Source organism: Meriones unguiculatus, chromosome 19 (assembly GCF_030254825.1).
Source record: "Meriones unguiculatus strain TT.TT164.6M chromosome 19, Bangor_MerUng_6.1, whole genome shotgun sequence".
NCBI lineage: Eukaryota > Metazoa > Chordata > Mammalia > Rodentia > Muridae > Meriones > Meriones unguiculatus.
This window is the reverse complement of record NC_083366.1, coordinates 66,626,307-66,642,936: the sequence shown is the minus strand read 5'-3', so window position 1 is coordinate 66,642,936 and position 16,630 is coordinate 66,626,307. Positions and strand designations below refer to the sequence as shown.

Here is a 16,630-nt window from a genome sequence, read left to right as displayed (position 1 = left end):
GAAATACCATTACCAAAGAAACTCGAGGGGGAAGGCTTTATTCAGCTTTATTTCCACAGCACTGCTCATCATCCAAGGAAGTCAGGACAGGAACTTGGAGGCAGGAGCTGTTGCAGAGGTCATGGAGGGGTACTGCTTACAGGCTTGCTCCCATAGCTTGCTCAAATGGTTTTCTTATAGAACCCAGGACCACCAGCCCAAGGATGGCACCACTCACAGTCCCTGATTAAGAAAATGCCTTATGCTGGATCTTATGGAGGCATTTTCTCGTTGAAGATCCCTTCTTTCAGGTGACTCTAACTTGTGTTAAGGTGACAGAAAACTAGCCAGGACAGCTACGTACTGGAAACCTGGAAATTTCTACTATTTAATTAGCTTTCAAACATGGTGGCTTTTTCACAGAAAATAAAACATTGTCTTCTCAGCTTCCTGCTGGTTGTTCTTCAGCTTTAGGCTGGAAAAGGTGGAGTGTTAGGGATACTGTTGGCATCACTAGGTTGTTTCTGATTGAAGTAGTGGTCAGTGCTACTACAATCAGACACTACCAAATAGGGGCTGGGTGGCAGCTGGGATATGGCAGGCTCAGTCTATGCAATGCTTGCCATGCAAGACTGAGCACCCAAGTTCAACTCCCAGAACCCAGGTAAAAGAGCAGGCTGTGGTGGCCAGTGTTCATGACCTTAGTGCTTGGAAGACGGGACAGGGAGATTCCTTGGAGCTGAGTATCTGGAAAATCTGCGTGCAGAAACTGATCACCCACGTGAGCACAGTGTCAGAATGCCGACTGCAGTGCAGTTGGGCTTGCTGAATGACATGGCGACTGGTCCCTTGGCAGAATGCTTTAACGTGACTACATGGTTAAAGTAAACTTGCAGGGGAATCAGAAGAGGCTGTACCCTGGCCCGCCATTGGCCGTGAGGACTGAGGTGGGTGAGTGCCTGGGGAAGGCTCTTGTGAGCTGGGGGCTACCGTCTGGATGCTTCCTTCTGTAGACCTGTCCCCTGGAAAACAGACCCAGCACAGTTGGTGTGTTGCAACCCCTTTGGGAGTCGAACAACCTTTTCACAGGGTTACATAAGACTAGCCGAGGACCAGATATTTGTGTTCTGATCACGACCACAGCAAAATTACAGCTATGGAGTAGCAATGAAAACAGTTTTATTGTTGATTGTCACCACAACATGAGGAACTGTAGTTAAGGGTGGCAATGTTAGGAAGGTTAAGGGCCACTGCTTCAGAGGCTTCGGTCCCTTTAATTCCTGAAAGAAAGGAATAGTGGAGACTATAAATTTTAAGGAACCCTTAAATCTTTGTGAAAAATTTTAAGAAAAAAATTTTAAAGTGAAGGGAGACAGTAGTTAAATGCAGCTTTTATACTTGTCTATATTATCTGTAATTTGAGTATGAGTCTGCTTTTTATGGCATCTTACATTGCCGCCCAGTTCCTGCTGCAGCTGTGTGCGGTCGGCTGACAGCGGCCACCTGGTTGCCAGGATGGTTCCCGAGGTCCCCTAGGACCTCCTGAGTCCCCGCCATGCTGTGCCCCCAGCAGAGCTCTCTCTGGGTCAGTGTTCAGAAGCACTGCTTTCTTTGCTTCTCACTCTCCCTCTACCATTTACCTGGCGTGCCCATCATCAGGCAAGCAAGCGCTGCCACGGAGGGCTCTGGGCAGAAGAGTCACCCTGTTGATACAGTGTGCTGTGTGAGCTGCATCCAAGCACCTGCCCCCCCGACATACCTAGCTGTTTACACACCCAATGCTGACCCGCACCGTGCTCCACTTCCCAGCCCTGCCTGCTCTTCAGTGTTGCTAGACTCGTGAGCTCATGTTTCCAACAACTGTCAGCATTTTAGAAAGAACCATCATCTTGGGGCATTTTCTTCTTCTAAGACCAAGACAATACTAATGCAGATGTAAGCGCTAGCAAGGCCTGGTTCAGAGGCAGCTCCTAAGCTACTGATTGTCGCAGGCGAAGAGTTAACTGCAGTCTCCATGTCTGCCCACAGACCAGAAATAACAGCTGTGGTCCAAAGACCTAAGCACAGAAACCCAGAGTAGAAACTCACAACAAGGTTCAGGGGAGAAAAATCTTCCTGCTCCCGAGTTAGAAAGTCAGATTTCTGAGTTAGCAGGCACCAAAGCACCGTCCATTTGAGCCGAGTGGAGAAAATGCAGTGGCTTTCTGCATCCAGAGTTTGTCATCCATGAGTACATCCAACCTCGAGCCAAAACCACTTGAAGACTTCGCTCTGAGCATGTGTGGACACATTGCAGTACAGCCCCTCTCCCATAGTGTTTAAGTTATGTGATTATCTAGAGACAGCTTGTGCATGTGCAGGAGAATTACAGAGATTTGCATATACCTCAGAATTTGTCGGCTAAACCAGGGTTGCGGAAGCCTTTTTCCCTATGACCTGAAGGAGGACGGCCAGATCCATGTAAATGGAAAGGTCTGTTGTCAGGAGACACTGTTAGGGTGGAGTGGGGGAATACACAGGCCTGACTGATGGAGCACTTTGGCCCTGTCATATGTAAAGAGCTCTTGAAACTCAATAGAAAGAAAAGTAAAGAAACTAGTTGAACAAAGAACCAAGATATTTGGACACATTTCCCTAAGTGGCAAGGCGGCGGCAAAGAGTGTGAAGAGATAGTGACCGACGTGCAGGCTCACACAGACATCCCCAGTCAGAGTGATGCGCACTGCTGTTGGCGTGGGGCGTCTGGAACTGACGTGCTGCGTGTGAAGTGATAGACACGATTTAGGGAACTCTTTGGAATTTTCTTAAATTTGAGCATCTGCCTACACCTGAGCAGTGTGGCAGCTTGTGGTCTGTGACAGCCGTCTGTGGAGTCTACTGCCCGTTTGTACAGCTGCAAGCACATCGCCCTCGTGTTCTCATCCATGCTGCGTCCACACTTCCTGCTCCCTGTTATTAAAATGATGTCCAAGGGAAAAGCTTCACACACTGTCACAGTGTGCTGTTCCATAGGCCCCCAACACTGGACTAGCCCGATCTTTGAGGGTTAGGTGTTCTGGGGGGTTCGACCATCCTAGCAGCCCCTTCCCCCGACTTCAGGTAGTTGCTGGTCTGACACACGAGCAGGTCTTTCAAAGTTTGTGTACCTCACACATCTCCTTTCCAGCCAAATTGACGTTTTAGTGTCTATTCGGGGCATCAACCTCTTTCCATTTTTAGCCTGCTAGTTTCCGTTTCAGGAGTTCCTGGCTGTTAGGACTTAGTTCCTTGTCTGTGGATGTTTCCAGTGGGAAATGCTTTTCTTTTGTTAGCTGGTTTCCCTCTTTGTCTTCATAAGCTTTACAAGAGTAATTTTTAAAATAGACAGCATGTGTTACTGGTTCCAGTTCCTTATGGGTGAATGCTGGTGTCTGGGCCAGCCACATGTCTGGTCAGCCAGATTGGCTGGCACAGGAACAGCTGGGCGATGAGGCCTTGTCCCTGTGTCCTCTGTCCTCCTGCAGGCTTGTGCTGGGACAGGCCAGACAGAACACCTGCAGGGAGGGCCCACCTCCTGCAGCCCAACTGTGCTGGGTCTGCGGAAGGGTGGTAGCCCTCTGCTGTCTGCACGCACGTGCTTTCAGGCTTGGCTGCAATGTCACGCTGCGTGCATGGGTGCGTGCGCAGGAGCCAGAGCGGCCTGCCAGGAATGGTAGTGACAGTCTCCACAGTGTGATTGTTTGGAATGCTGAGCAAGCTGTCAGGATCCAAGCCTTGCTCCTTCTGGCTCATGGCCACTCGAGGTCTGAGCTATGCATACCTAACACCCAGGTGGCCTCCAGGAGATGAGCGACTGAGGAGCTGACTCTTGTAGTTATTGGTGTGTACTTACTGTATATGATGTGGGGGTTTGTTATGACGTTCTCGTGTGTTGTGTGCTTTGATCATTTCCCTCTTCTCTCCCCCACCCTGTTCCCACTAGTCTACTTCCTCTTCTCCAGTAATTCCCCCTCTTATACACGTGTGTAGAGAGCGAGCAAGCGAGTGTGCAGTGTCTGTCTCTGAGTTTCTTTCACTTAATGTGACAGCCCCATCCACGGTGTGGCAGACGCCACAGCTCCACTCTTGACGGCCAAGCAATGCTCCAGTCCGTGTGTGTCGGCCAAGCAGTGCTCCAGTCCATGTGTGTCGGCCAGGCAGTGCTCCAGTCCGTGTGTGTCGGCCAGGCAGTGCTCCAGTCCGTGTGTGTCGGCCAAGCAGTGCTCCAGTCCGTGTGTGTCGGCCAGGCAGTGCTCCAGTCCGTGTGTGTCGGCCAGGCAGTGCTCCAGTCCGTGTGTGTCGGCCAGGCAGTGCTCCAGTCCGTGTGTGTCGGCCAGGCAGTGCTCCAGTCCGTGTGTGTCGGCCAGGCAGTGCTCCAGTCCGTGTGTGTCGGCCAGGCAGTGCTCCAGTCCGTGTGTGTCGGCCAGGCAGTGCTCCAGTCCGTGTGTGTCGCAGGGCGTTATGTCACCTGCCGCTGGGCGCCCGTGCAGCTGCTGCAGCTGTTGCACACCTGTGCAGTGTCTCTCCCGTCTGCTCTCTCGTTCCTGTGGCTGTACCGGGGAGTGCTGTAGTGGGTCGAAGCGTGGCTAGAGTTCTAGTTTTCTACAGATCACCGTATTGATTTCTGTGCTGGCCTAATTCCCACTGCAGTGTGCTCTCTCCAGTATTTGCTTTTGTTTTGTTTGGGGATGTGTGGGCGGGGTAGCTATTCTTCTGACAGGCACATTTCCCTGATGGCTAAGGGCAATAAACATTATTCATGTGTTTATTGACCAGTTGCTCTGGCTTTCCTGAGCTGTGCCTATTCATTTCATTTGGCCCTTGTCGATTATTGGAGTTTTTTGTGCTTTGATTCATGTTCTTTTTACATTCTGTGTATACACCCACCAAATGTCTGCCTGAAGAGCTACTCCTGTTCTATCATTTTTTTTTTTTTCCTCTTTGCTGGTACAGGGGCTTCTTAAATGTGATGTAACCCCACTTGTCAGTTCTTGCTCTTGTTTCCAAGCTATTGAGTCCTGTTCAGACAGTCCTTGTCTGCCTGTATCCTGAAATTTCTTTTTCTACTAGCTTTAACATTTTAGGTCTTGTCCCCGTTGTGAGTTGATTTTTATTTAGTGTGAAAGGGGGAATCTTGCTTGATTTTCTACATTTGGATGTCCAACTTTCCCAGCTGAAGAGGCTCTTCTTTCTCCACTTATATTTTCAGCACCTTTGTCAAAAGTCAGATGTTTGCTGATGTGTGGGCTTATTTCTGGGTCCTCTGTGGTATCCCATTGGCCTGCATGTCCATTACCATGCTGTTTTTGTCCCTTTGGCTGTCTAGTATAATTTGAGACCAGCTTTTGTGATACCGCTGCCATTGCTTTTTCTGCTCAGGATTGCCTTGGCTATTCTGGCCCTTTTGTGCTTCTGTATGAGTTTTGAGGTTGTTTTTCTTTGAAGAATGACTTTGGGGTATTGAAGACAATTGCACTAACTCTGTAGATTGCTCTCAGTAGCATCGCCGTGTTGACTCCATTGATTCTGCTGATCTGCGAGCACGGCAAGTCTTTCCACCTTTCTTTCTTCAGTGTCTTAAACTTTCTTCTCACAGAAATCTTCCATCTTATTAGATAGGCTTATTTCTGTGTGTTTTATTTGTGTGTTCATCCATTCATTTGTTCATTTGTCCCTTCATTCATTTCTGAGCTGTTTCCAATGGGATTGCTTTCCTGATCTCTCTCTCTCTCTCGGTATGTTTGTTATTGGTATGCAGGTTGGCACTGCCCTGTCTTGCAGGCTTGTCGCCCATACACTCAGCAGTGTAGCTATGGGGATGGTTGTTAGATGTAGGTAAGATGAAAATGGGTCAGCATTAGTCAGGCTAACTTCCAGTTGTGCCCTAAAATACTTTGAAATCTCAAAACTGCGTGAAAACATGGGTGTTAAAGCTCAGCTTACGTGTCTGTTTATTTGTGAGCAGTCTCTGAGAAGGAAGTCTGTGGGTGGTCAGTGCTGTGGGGTTCCCCAACACTTTATTATGACAGCTTTGACCAGAGTTGCCGTAATGATTCTGCTAATGTGCTGGCTGGCCCTTGTGGGAGGGCCTGTGTTCTGAGATCCCCAATGTGTGCTTGAAACAACTGAGAAGTCGTTTCCTTCTAGATACATACCCCTGTTGGATTGAAGGGAGAAGCCAGGTCCAGGTGAGCACGCACAGCAGTGTAGACTGTCCCCAGCTGGCATGGGGCAGTAGTGGACACGTTGAAAGCAGAGTGCAGGAAGGGCCTTCTCGTCCTAGACAGGGCAGCCTGGAGCAGGAGGTGTCAGCAAGCTGTAGCATTGTAAATCCACGAGCTCCTTCGGAGTTTCCCATTGGCCTGAGTGGAGCTCATCTTGGGGAGCTGAGCCCCAGAAAGGGAAACTGGAGATGAGGGAGGATGGTGCAAGCATTGGTGGCCTCTTAGCAGTGCGGCCGAGGGTAGGCACAGGAAGCTGGCGCTTGCTTGTCTGGGCATGGTTTTTCTTGCTGCTTTAGATGAGGATTAAGGTGTTTTGTGGTATATTTTGTTATTATGTTTGATTGAGCTAAGGAATGTTATTTGTCTTGCTTTTCTGTTTTTCTTGAGATATGACTCAGTTTTTAAGATCTGACCAGTAGTTGGATATGTTTATAAAAATAATGTTTCCAGTAAGTTCAAGTTGCCTCATCTTGCTGGGCTGTGCCCCCGAGAATGCTCATCCTGCTTTTTAATGCAAAGCAGTTGTGGGCTAGCTCCCCTAAGGCTTTCCCATGCTGGCATTCACCAGTGCCCCCGGGTTTCCCCAGTGACCAGTGATTCTAACTGCTTCAGCTTGGTGCACTCCCAAGCATCATGCTTGTTTAAACTTGCTCATTTTGCTATTCGTTTTTCTGTCTTTAAAAAACAAAAGACAGTGGGCCACTCCATGTGGCCTGCTCCCAAGCATGGTAGACCAGGCCTAGAAGCATGAATGATAGGCCATGTTCCCATGGCAGAGTCTGTGGGGAGGAGAATGCCCCCTCCTCCTCTCCCCCCTCCCTCAGCAGCACATGCTGGCTGAGCTGAGCCCTTCAAGCAAAGCTTTCTGCCACTGTCAGTGCTGCGCCAGGGATGACACGGCCACTTTCATACTTTCCTTTCATTGTGCTCACCGGGCCATTGTCCATCAAAGGAGAGCTGGGTGGGAAGTTGTGAGGCCCTGGCCCCTGATGGTGAGGTCAGTCAGGAGATCTGGTCTGCTACCATCCAGTCATGAACGCACATGTGAGCATACGATTTGGTCACTGCAGTTCTGTGAGCCTAGGTTTTCAGTTTGACACATGAGCACAAAGACAGTTGTGTGTGGCCTCCCAGGATTCTTGGGGACATAGTATTACATTGTGTGTGTGTGTATATGTATGTGTGTGTGTGCGTGTGTGTGTGTGTGTGTGTGTGTGTGTGTGTAGGCAGCTCTCAGTACATGCTGCTTGTGCACTCTTGACAATTCTGCTATTCCAGAATCTTGTGGTTTTCGTGGTGTGACCTACTTTTGTTAGGAAAAATTAAAGTTTTCATGTCTTCATCTCTGAGTCATTGTTTGGTTGTATTTTGGAAACATTAAATGTTTTTCCATGTTCCTTTTTTTCAATAATATTTTGCTGGATGAATGGTAATGCCTGACATTTGTGAGAAGGAACTATGTTTGAAGCGGAGTGTGTGTCTGCTGCTGAGGATGCTGCTGTGCCTTGAATGCTCCAGTGCTAACGGTGTGAAAGCTCATGTGTGTGTATGTGTGTGTGTGAGTGTGTGTGTGATTTACTCCACATTGTCATCGACAAGTGCCATGTCCCTTGTGATAAGCTGTCCCCAAACAGCGTCTTCCAAGTTATCTCTCCCCACTCCCCTGTGTGTTTGAGAGGACTCATTAACACGTTCTCTTTCCCTCTCCACCTCAACCTGGAAAGGACGAGGATGATTGCTGACTCTCGGAAAGTGCTCTGAAGGCTTTCAAGAAAAGGAGATGTAGTAAGGCAAACACGGGCTGGGCTGCGGGGTCTGCCTTGACGGGCCCCCAGGTTGACCTCCCTCAGAGAGGTCGTGAAGACTACCACTGCCCTCCCCCGTCTGGTCTCTCTCCAGTCACTCCACTGGGTTGTGCTCTGTCAGGAGGCCACTCTCTCAACGGCTTGCTGGTGCAGGCCACAGAATGTTGGCCAGAAGCAGAAGGCGCCTGCAGCAAAGGCTTGGAACCCAGCAGTGGGCACAGGCTTCCTGGGGCTCCTGCCCTGCAGAACCTGTGGGACGAGAGGAGCTGTTTGGATTAGTGGAACCCTCCGAAGTGCTCGGGCTCCCACAGCCCTATCATCTGGCCATAGCCATGATGAAACCTTTTCTTGGTAAAGAGCTTAGTAAAGACACAGTTACCACCAGCTGAATTTGGAAATACTGTTGCATAATTGCTTTTCAACATTTAAAATGTAGGTTGGGGAGGAGCTGGTCTCTGGGGATACAGCTCAGAGGTGTATCCAAGTTCAGTTCAGTTTTCAGCTCACAGCCACATGGAGCTCCCACTCCAGAGGATCCTACTTACACACACACACACACACACACACACACACACACACACACACACACACTTTTTAAATGTAAAATGTAAGGGGGAAAAAAAGAAAGTGACAAACATTTCTCAGAGTGGCCTGGCTGGCTGACAGCTCATGCTAGTGGTCAGCGGATGGTCCTCACTGTCAGTGTGAAAGCTGATGGTGAGCTTTCCAGCAGAGCTGCTGTGTACCTCACTCGCTCTCCTTGGAGTCTGTATTCCTATGTGTTATACAGGCACAGCACCTGTACTATATAATAGGCAGTTGTCACAGACAGAGACCCAGCCCCCTGATGTTTGTGATCTATAGCATGTTATGTGTGTGCATAGGAGTGCCACCCAGGAGAGTAGGCATAGTCGCAGGCCTATGGTGGTATGGTGCCTTGATAGCTGGTGCAGTTCAGGGCTCTGTGGCTCCCTGTTTCTGGCAGCAGCTTCTCTGGGCCGCAGCCCCTGAGCACTTCAAGCCTACATGGGGTGATGTGTTGGTGGTGGAGGCCTGCGCCTGCCAAGGTCTCTGCAGATTCCATTTGGCCTGTGTGGGAAGCAGCTATTGTGAGGTAATCATCTGCTCCCTGGGCACTCTCAAGAACCCCATGGAGTTCAACCTGCCCATGGTGCAGAGGGCACTGACTGCTGCAGGGGCTGGAAATGGCCACAGTGCACCCTGGCCGTCTCCTGTGGCCTTTAAAAGGAACACAGCTTATCTGGCCTGCATGGTGCGCTTCTAAAACGTTAACAGTCACGGGCCTAATTACGGCTTCGAGTGTAGCTCTGAGGCAGGGCTCTGAGCACAGTTAACAAGGTCCTGGATCAGATCCCAAGAACCACAGAAAGAGAAGTTAGGACACACTCAGTGACGTCTGAACAAACACTTTTTGTTAAAGAAAAAGTACATAGAAACATTTTAAACATATCATTTTGTTTGTCGTGAGTAAAACTTCAGTGTGTCTTCCACTAACAGTTTATAGGGTGCCAGCAGAAAAGGCTTTCGACGATGAATTCCAAAACTGTAAAGCTGTATTAAGTGTTCTCATTTTCTGCCAGTTGCCTAACTGACCTTGTGAAAATAATTGATGTGTAACCTGTCTTCCTGACCAGGCCGAGCTCTCCCTGCGTGGTTCAGGACGTTCTGTTGTGGGTCAGCCAGCTGATTTTCCTCCTCACATGTTCTGGTGCTGGGCTCCCTGCACCCACTGCCTTACAGTCGCCCAGAGCATGGAGGGGTAGAAAGCACAACAGCACAGAGTGAAGGCTAGATACTCCTATGTGTGCGAGTTTGACGTGGCGTGTTCAGGGCCTGTCAGCACACTGTAAAGAAAAGTCAGTTGTGTAAGCACTGGGCCCTGGTCTGCTGAGAAGGCTCAGCCCGAAGTCCCTGACACAGCTCCATGTGTCTTGTTGCATGAAAAGGCATTTACTAAAGTGTGGGGCTCTCTGTTCAAGAGAGAAGATTTGTAAGGCGTTCTGCTAATCCTGTTGGTAAAATTCCTTGCTATGGCCTTATAAATTTCAACTTGAAGTTCGTGTGCCAAGTGTCCCCTTTTGTAAGTAGATTCTTTTTCCATGAAGTCAAGAGGAGGGAAAGATGAAGGACAAACCAGTCAGGCCAAGCTTGGTGCTTTTACAGTTTACATTTCATCCTGGATGGCCCTGAGTTCTGCTCAACTGTTTATATATTACACTGTAATTGATTGTGAACTGTCACAGCTTTCTTAAGGGAAGCTGAGTCCATCTGCTGGCATCTGCACTCAGCCTCGAGGGCTGTGGTCTGCAAGCTGAAATCTCTGCTGCCAGCTCCCCCTGACCTGAGCTCTTGTCCTGTCTGAGGCAGCTGCTGATACAGAGGGAGGTGACTTAAATGATTTCTCCTCTGGCAAAGCTTGCTCTGCCTGAGCCCCTGCCTATTTTACATAGTGTACCCTAGAAAGGTTATTATCTAGGAAGTTTTGATGCCTTTCATTAGAGGCAATAACAGAGATAATCAACCAGGTCTGACATTTTCAGTATATATCTGTCCTATTTAAATAATGTGTATATGTGACGTGTTGGTGACGTGATTAAGTCGGTTTTGCCCATCAAGCTTGTGTCTGCCGATTGTCTCCCCACTTCCACTCTACCAGAATCAGGCCAGCTTAACTCCTCCTGCCTGCTCTCACTGTGTATGAACCAGCTGTGGCCAGTGAGCAGTCACAACCTGATGTCATTGGCCAGTGTTTAATTAAGGTGTCCAACAAGTGTACCACTTTTTTTTGGTCTCTTCCATTTCTTTTTGCCTGCTACATGGTTTGCAAACTTGATAGGAAGGCACCCGAGCTAGCCTAGAGAGCAGAGGTACAAAGTGTGGGTGATAGCAACGGTAATCGTAGAGGGGAGCTGGTACCCCGCCTTATGGAAGCTGTTTATTGTCTTGTGCATCCTTGAGAAAATTAGTCCTCCCATTTTTTTAATTTTATTTTTTTAACTTCCTGGGCTTCAAATAAGAGTGAGGTCAAGATGGCAGAATATATTCCTTGCTGAAGAGGCTACATTTAGTAAACTGGGCAGTGGGAGGCTTGAAGACCTGCTGAGCTCACGTGGAAGTGCTGAGCAAGGAGCCCCCTCCCATGGCTTATTAGTCAGTGCTCACCCTGGAGGCAAAAGCCTCAACTCAGTGCAAAGTATTTCCGAGACTGTTCGGACATGCACATGAAATTGTGGCTGCCCCACATCTACTCAGCACACAGCACAGAAGTGCTGACGAGTATGGGTCAGGGCCTCAGAGTCCACTGGTTCCCAGGGGGCTCGGCTCCGGCCTCAGTGGTGGACTCACAGTGTTGGCAAGTGTCCAGTAGGTGAAAATCTGCAAGTTGTGGATTAACAAGTTCTTAGTTGGAGCTGGAGAGATGGCTCAGTGGCTAAAAGCCCTTGCTGCTCTAGGAGAAGACCTAGCTTCAGTTCCCAGAATGCATCTGGGCGGCTTACGACTACCTACAACTCCAGCTGCAGGAAAGCTTGCCCTTTTTCCCCAGAAGGTGCTGCAGTGAGTTGCTGTATGGGTTGAGCCTGTTAGCCTCTGGCCTGTGTTTGCCCCAAGTTGGGCAGTTGTATCTCAGAGGTGAAGACTTGCTCGGCTCTCGGAGTCTCTGAGATACTAACTGCCTGAGCTAGGACCAAGGGTGTCGTCCTGACTCTGCAGAACAGGCTTCCTCATTAGAGAGCAGAGCACATGCAAATGAGGGCAGAGTGAGTGAGTGAGTGAGTGAGTGAGTGAGTGAATAAGTGATTGAAAAATGAATGAGTGAGCAGATGAATGAGTGAGTGAGCATCTTCAGCAGTGAGACGCCTTTAGGAACAGTGTATGTTGGAGGACAAAGCCAGTTTTCATCGTAGTTGCTTTCATTTCTATTATATTAGAAGTAGTTTACAGTTCACTCACCATCAGGTTTATGAATGGAACTTGTCAGAATTTGGTAAATTCTTCCCAGGCTTGAATAGAGGCTTGATGGGACTGAGGTGAATTCCTCAAGGCCCTGCTTCTTTGCCAGTGCTGAGAGGAAGGCCTGTCCTCGCCAGACCGGCCTTGCCTGAAGAATATACCAGCTGTGTCCAGGTGCCCAAACCCTCCTGACATGACATTCAGTATTCTCAATTGTGTAACCCAAGACACTGCAACCTTTCTTGAGGCACGTAAATATCTCTGGCCCTGGTTTATTTTTAGGAATTGCTTCAGGTCGTCACAGGCTGTTTGTCTCTCCTCCACCTTTCAGGAGGGACACAGAGATTACCACGCGCCATTGGGATGTCCCTGGCCAAGGAGCTCATCTTCTCGGCACGCGTTCTCGACGGTCAGGAGGCCAAGGCTGTGGGCTTGATCAGCCACGTGCTAGAACAGAACCAGGAGGGGGACGCTGCCTACAGGAAGGCTCTGGACTTGGCGAGAGAGTTTCTACCTCAGGTATGGACGAGAGCACCTGCGCGGATCTGCAGTCAAGTCTAGCACCCGCCTCACGTGCTGAGGTGGCTCTTTCCTGCTTCTCAAATAAAGCAATTAAACTTAAGACTGGAAAGTAACGTGAGGTCCCACTGGAGATGGGCAGACAGACACACAGCATATGTGCTCACCACACACACACAGGGTAACTTCCTGGCAAACTATTTTTGCTTGTTGACCAGCTCGGTGCTCTAAAGTCATCTCCTTGGAGAGCGACGGGTGGGCTGCTAGGTCACATCCAAAGGAGTGGAACGACACTGCCTCCTCCTGCATCAGGAGAGCACCTGTGCACATCTGTGCAATCCAGGGCCTGAAGCTGGTGTCTCCCTCCATTGTTCTCTACCTGATGTGTACTGAAGAGGCTCTCTTCCTTGGGCCCTGAGCTGTGTAGTTTACCCCATCTGTCCATCCAGTCAGCATGCTTTCTGCCTGTTCCCACCTTCCCAAGTGCTGGGGTTGCAGGCTGCCCGCCACACCAGCCTGCCAGTCACGCGTATTAGAGAGCTGAGCTCCCAGTGAGCATGCTCAGCAGGCCCTCCCCTCGGCCCCAGTGTGCTGTTTGGATCTAAAGGGCCATTTGATTTAAAACGCAGCACAAGTTGACACCCCGCCTGTAGATAGATGTAAGTCACGCTCGAAGATGCAGTTCTGTCTAGAGAGTACGGCCTGCTCCAGGGTAGTGACACAGCCGAGCTCCCACAGCATGAGTGTCCTTCTCAGATAGGGCGTCTGCCCTTCCCTCCATAACCCAGGCCTACCCGAGTGGACGTGTCTGCGCCAGCCCACTGTCACTGCAGCCCATGCGGAGTACATCATACGTAAGTGAGGCAGCTCCAGCCCCTCCCCAGCCTGAGCTTCAGGAACTACCACCCGCTAGTGTACTACTGAGCCAGGCCGACTTCCTCGACTCCCCTAGCTTCACTTGGAGGGACAGTAACTGAGAGGTGCTGGACATGCAAAGGCACAGTCCTCCTTCCACCCTCCACACCGAGGTCGGTCGGTGACAGCCGCTCTGGAGTCCCGGAAGCTCAGGAGATGAATTTCCATCTACCATCTCAGTTGTTAGCTGGTGTCAGCCCAGTATTGGGACTATGTGAGCTGTACCGAGGCATAATTTGCAGTAAGTGTTAATAAAAACTTGTTTCTTTACTTTGAATTTCAGGGGCCTGTTGCAATGAGAGTGGCCAAACTAGCAATTAACCAAGGGATGGAGGTGAGTGACACTGTAGGAAGGCGGCTGCGTCTCGCATTCAGGCTCAGGCTTCTGTGTAGTGTCCGAAAGCTCCAGGATGCAGCTTTTGCCTTATTGCCTGACTCTGCTAGGGTTCCTCTCAGGGCCATAGCTGCAAAACTTAGGGTGTCCCCTCAGCCTGTGGCAGCCCTGTTATCTTTGACATTGCTTTAGTGGGGTATCAACCAGTCCCTGGGGAAACAGACTCCTCAGCCAGATCACATTTCTATCAGTAATTCCAGGAGGGCCACTCGGCTCCACGCTGTGTGCCGATTTTTACCTGGACTCTCTAGAGTGTGTGTGCAGGGAGAAGCAGTGAGCCCAGGCTGGTCTGAGGGGGTTCAGCTATCACACTGGGAACATGAATGTGAAGGAGAAGGGTCCTGGGCTGGGGACCAGCAGACAGTGCAGATCCTCATAAACTCTAGAGTATGTGTGTGTGTGTTTGCCTGTGTGCCTTAGCATGAACATACATTTGTGTACACACTGTGACCAAAGAAGAATGCCAGGTGTTCTTTTTGAGGTTCTATGTTATTGCTCTAAGGTAGGGTCTTTCCTTGAATGGGGAACTTATGCTTTTTTTTGCTAAGTTGTCAGCCAGCAAGCCCCAGTGAACCTCCTGTCTGCATCCCCCCACCCCCGTGCTAGCATGACGGTTATGTCACGACCATGACCATTATGTTACATGCGTGTTGGGATCCAGACTCCAGTCCTCATGCTTGCATAGCAAGTGCTCTGAGCTGTCTGAGCCATCACTCCAGTCCAGCTTTGGTATTTGGCTAAATTGTAGGCATCTGGAAAAGCTCTTTCCGCATGAGGGTCCACCACAGCCTCCTTGGCTCTGAGCCAGTATGCGGAGAGCAGGCTTGCTCGCAGTGCATGCGGTTGTATAAAACTACAAGTGTCTGATTTATTTCAGCACTTTAATAATCCTAACCTTATTTGCAGAAACACCTTAGATAGGACCCTGTGCCAGGCAAGTCCTCATCTAACCCTCGCTTAGTGAGCACTGCAGCTAGCCCCTTGCCAGACATGCCTCTGAAGCCCAGACAGGTCACATGACTCTCCCAGGCTGCACAGCTCCCAGATGGAGTCAGGATGCGAATGCAGACGCCTAGCTGCAGGTTTCAGGCTGCTCATACCTCTGAGCGGCTGTGCTCTTCCCAAAGACCCTGTTATTTAGGGTGGAGTGATTCAGTTTGAATTTGGATTGGCTCTACCTTATTCCGCTAAAGTGGATTATGTTTCTGTCCCCAGGTCGACTTAGTAACGGGATTAGCCATAGAGGAGGCTTGCTATGCTCAGGTATGTTACACACTCACAGATTGTGAGCATGTTCACGCCTGTCCTCAGGGGTGGGCACATCTGATGGAAATGGCTGTTCATCAGACTTTGTCAGGGTGCCCTGCCATGTATTGATGGTTTTGTGGCTCACCAGCTGTCCCTGGGGTTCTGAGCCTTCTTCCTGGGCTGATGGACAAAAAGCCACTGAAATCAAAGAGACCTCAACTATACAGTGAGACTCTGTCTCAAGAGAAAATAAAAGGGTGACTTCTGCAGGTGACTAGAGCAGCTGGTACGGCTGCGCAGTGGAATATTGCATAATGGTAAGATGCAGGACCTGTCAAGCAAGAAAAGGGCTTAAGGGATCCTTGAATTCTCCGTGATCAGTGACAGGATTCAGTCTGAGCGTATTGGGTACTGAGTGATTCCAGACAGTCCAGGGACACTCTGGAAGAGGCGGTTGACAGAGTGGGGATGAACTGAGAATGCTGGCCTCTGTCGGGGTCCACAGAGCATACAAGCACATGGGATAGCACCTGTGTGCGCTGACACAGGCTGTGGAAATCGGTGAACCAGGAGGAGCACAGAGGTCTCCGTGGCCTGAGCTTTTCATTTGCTTAGTCTCTGAAAATAAAGTGTCTCACTTTTTAAGCAGATTAGAAATGGGGAAAATGTTTGGATTAAAAATAGTTCAGCTGCATACTTAGGAGACTTCTTCAAAGGACAAGTGGCCTTCCCAGCAGCTGCTGGTGGCTCTCATAGCTGCTGCTTGATATGCTGTTGTGTTTTTAATTTTAGAGTGTGCCCTGTTTTCTCTTTCTCAGACCATCTCAACGAAAGACAGATTGGAAGGTCTTCTTGCTTTTAAGGAGAAAAGACCCCCTCGCTATAAAGGAGAGTAGGAGGACAGCCAAGATGCCCTGTAGTGCTGGAAGCCTTTCAGATCCGCCCCGTGCCTCGGGGACCTCAATGACCAAAGCGGAGAGTGGGCTCGCGCTGTGCCTGGAGCAGGCCCATCTGTGCTCAAGCCACCGTGCGCCATGCCGTATTTATTCAGACTTACAAGCTAGCTGTCTGTGGTCAAAACACAAAAATTAGGTGTATGTTTTTAATATTTCCCGCATATCAGGCTTTGTCGTTAATTTTTTAATGTGAATAATTTATATTGCACACTCTAGGGAGTAACTGATTGTATGTCTACTGTGCTGCATTAAAATAAAATTATTTCTGTATACCAAAAAAGGTGAAGCCACACCAAACAAAGTTGCTGACTGATTATGTACATCCAAACACACATGTCCATCGCCACCTGAGGACCTGAGTGAAACCCGAGTTTCAGTAAAGTCAGTGGAGGGTGGGTTGAGAATCTCTGTCTTGCCCCTTGCCTGGCCTTTCAGAATGGATTTCAGAGTAAAGTCTCTTTGCTGATCCTGTCAAGAAACCATGTGACATGGTCCCAGAACAGGGGATAAAGGGTCAGCCCGTCAGGCGGCTCTGCTTGGCTCCAAGCCACAGTGTCTCCTGCAGAGGTGTCCGGGGCTGAGCCTGGCTGTGCTCACGGA

At 49.5% G+C, this 16,630-nt stretch overlaps 1 protein-coding gene across 4 annotated transcripts in view; it reads left to right on the top strand.

The window, feature by feature from the left end:
* Window positions 1-16,331, top strand: part of Auh (AU RNA binding methylglutaconyl-CoA hydratase) — an 85,852-nt gene extending 69,521 nt beyond the window's left edge. The window contains exons 7-11 of one of the 4 annotated variants that reach the window (XR_002476641.2): window positions 12,281-12,517; window positions 13,306-13,371; window positions 13,716-13,766; window positions 15,042-15,089; window positions 15,893-16,331. Coding sequence is in view for 2 of the 4 variants with exons in the window: in XM_021643585.2 (XP_021499260.1) it covers window positions 12,330-12,517; window positions 13,306-13,371; window positions 13,716-13,766; window positions 15,042-15,089; window positions 15,893-15,970 (431 nt within the window). In the remaining 2 variants the exon portion in view is untranslated. The remainder of the gene's footprint in view (window positions 1-12,280; window positions 12,518-13,305; window positions 13,372-13,715; window positions 13,767-15,041; window positions 15,090-15,892) is intronic. The other 3 variants (XM_021643585.2, XR_002476642.2, XM_021643586.2) reach the window with 3 other exon arrangements.
* The last annotated feature ends 299 nt before the right edge of the window (window positions 16,332-16,630 follow it).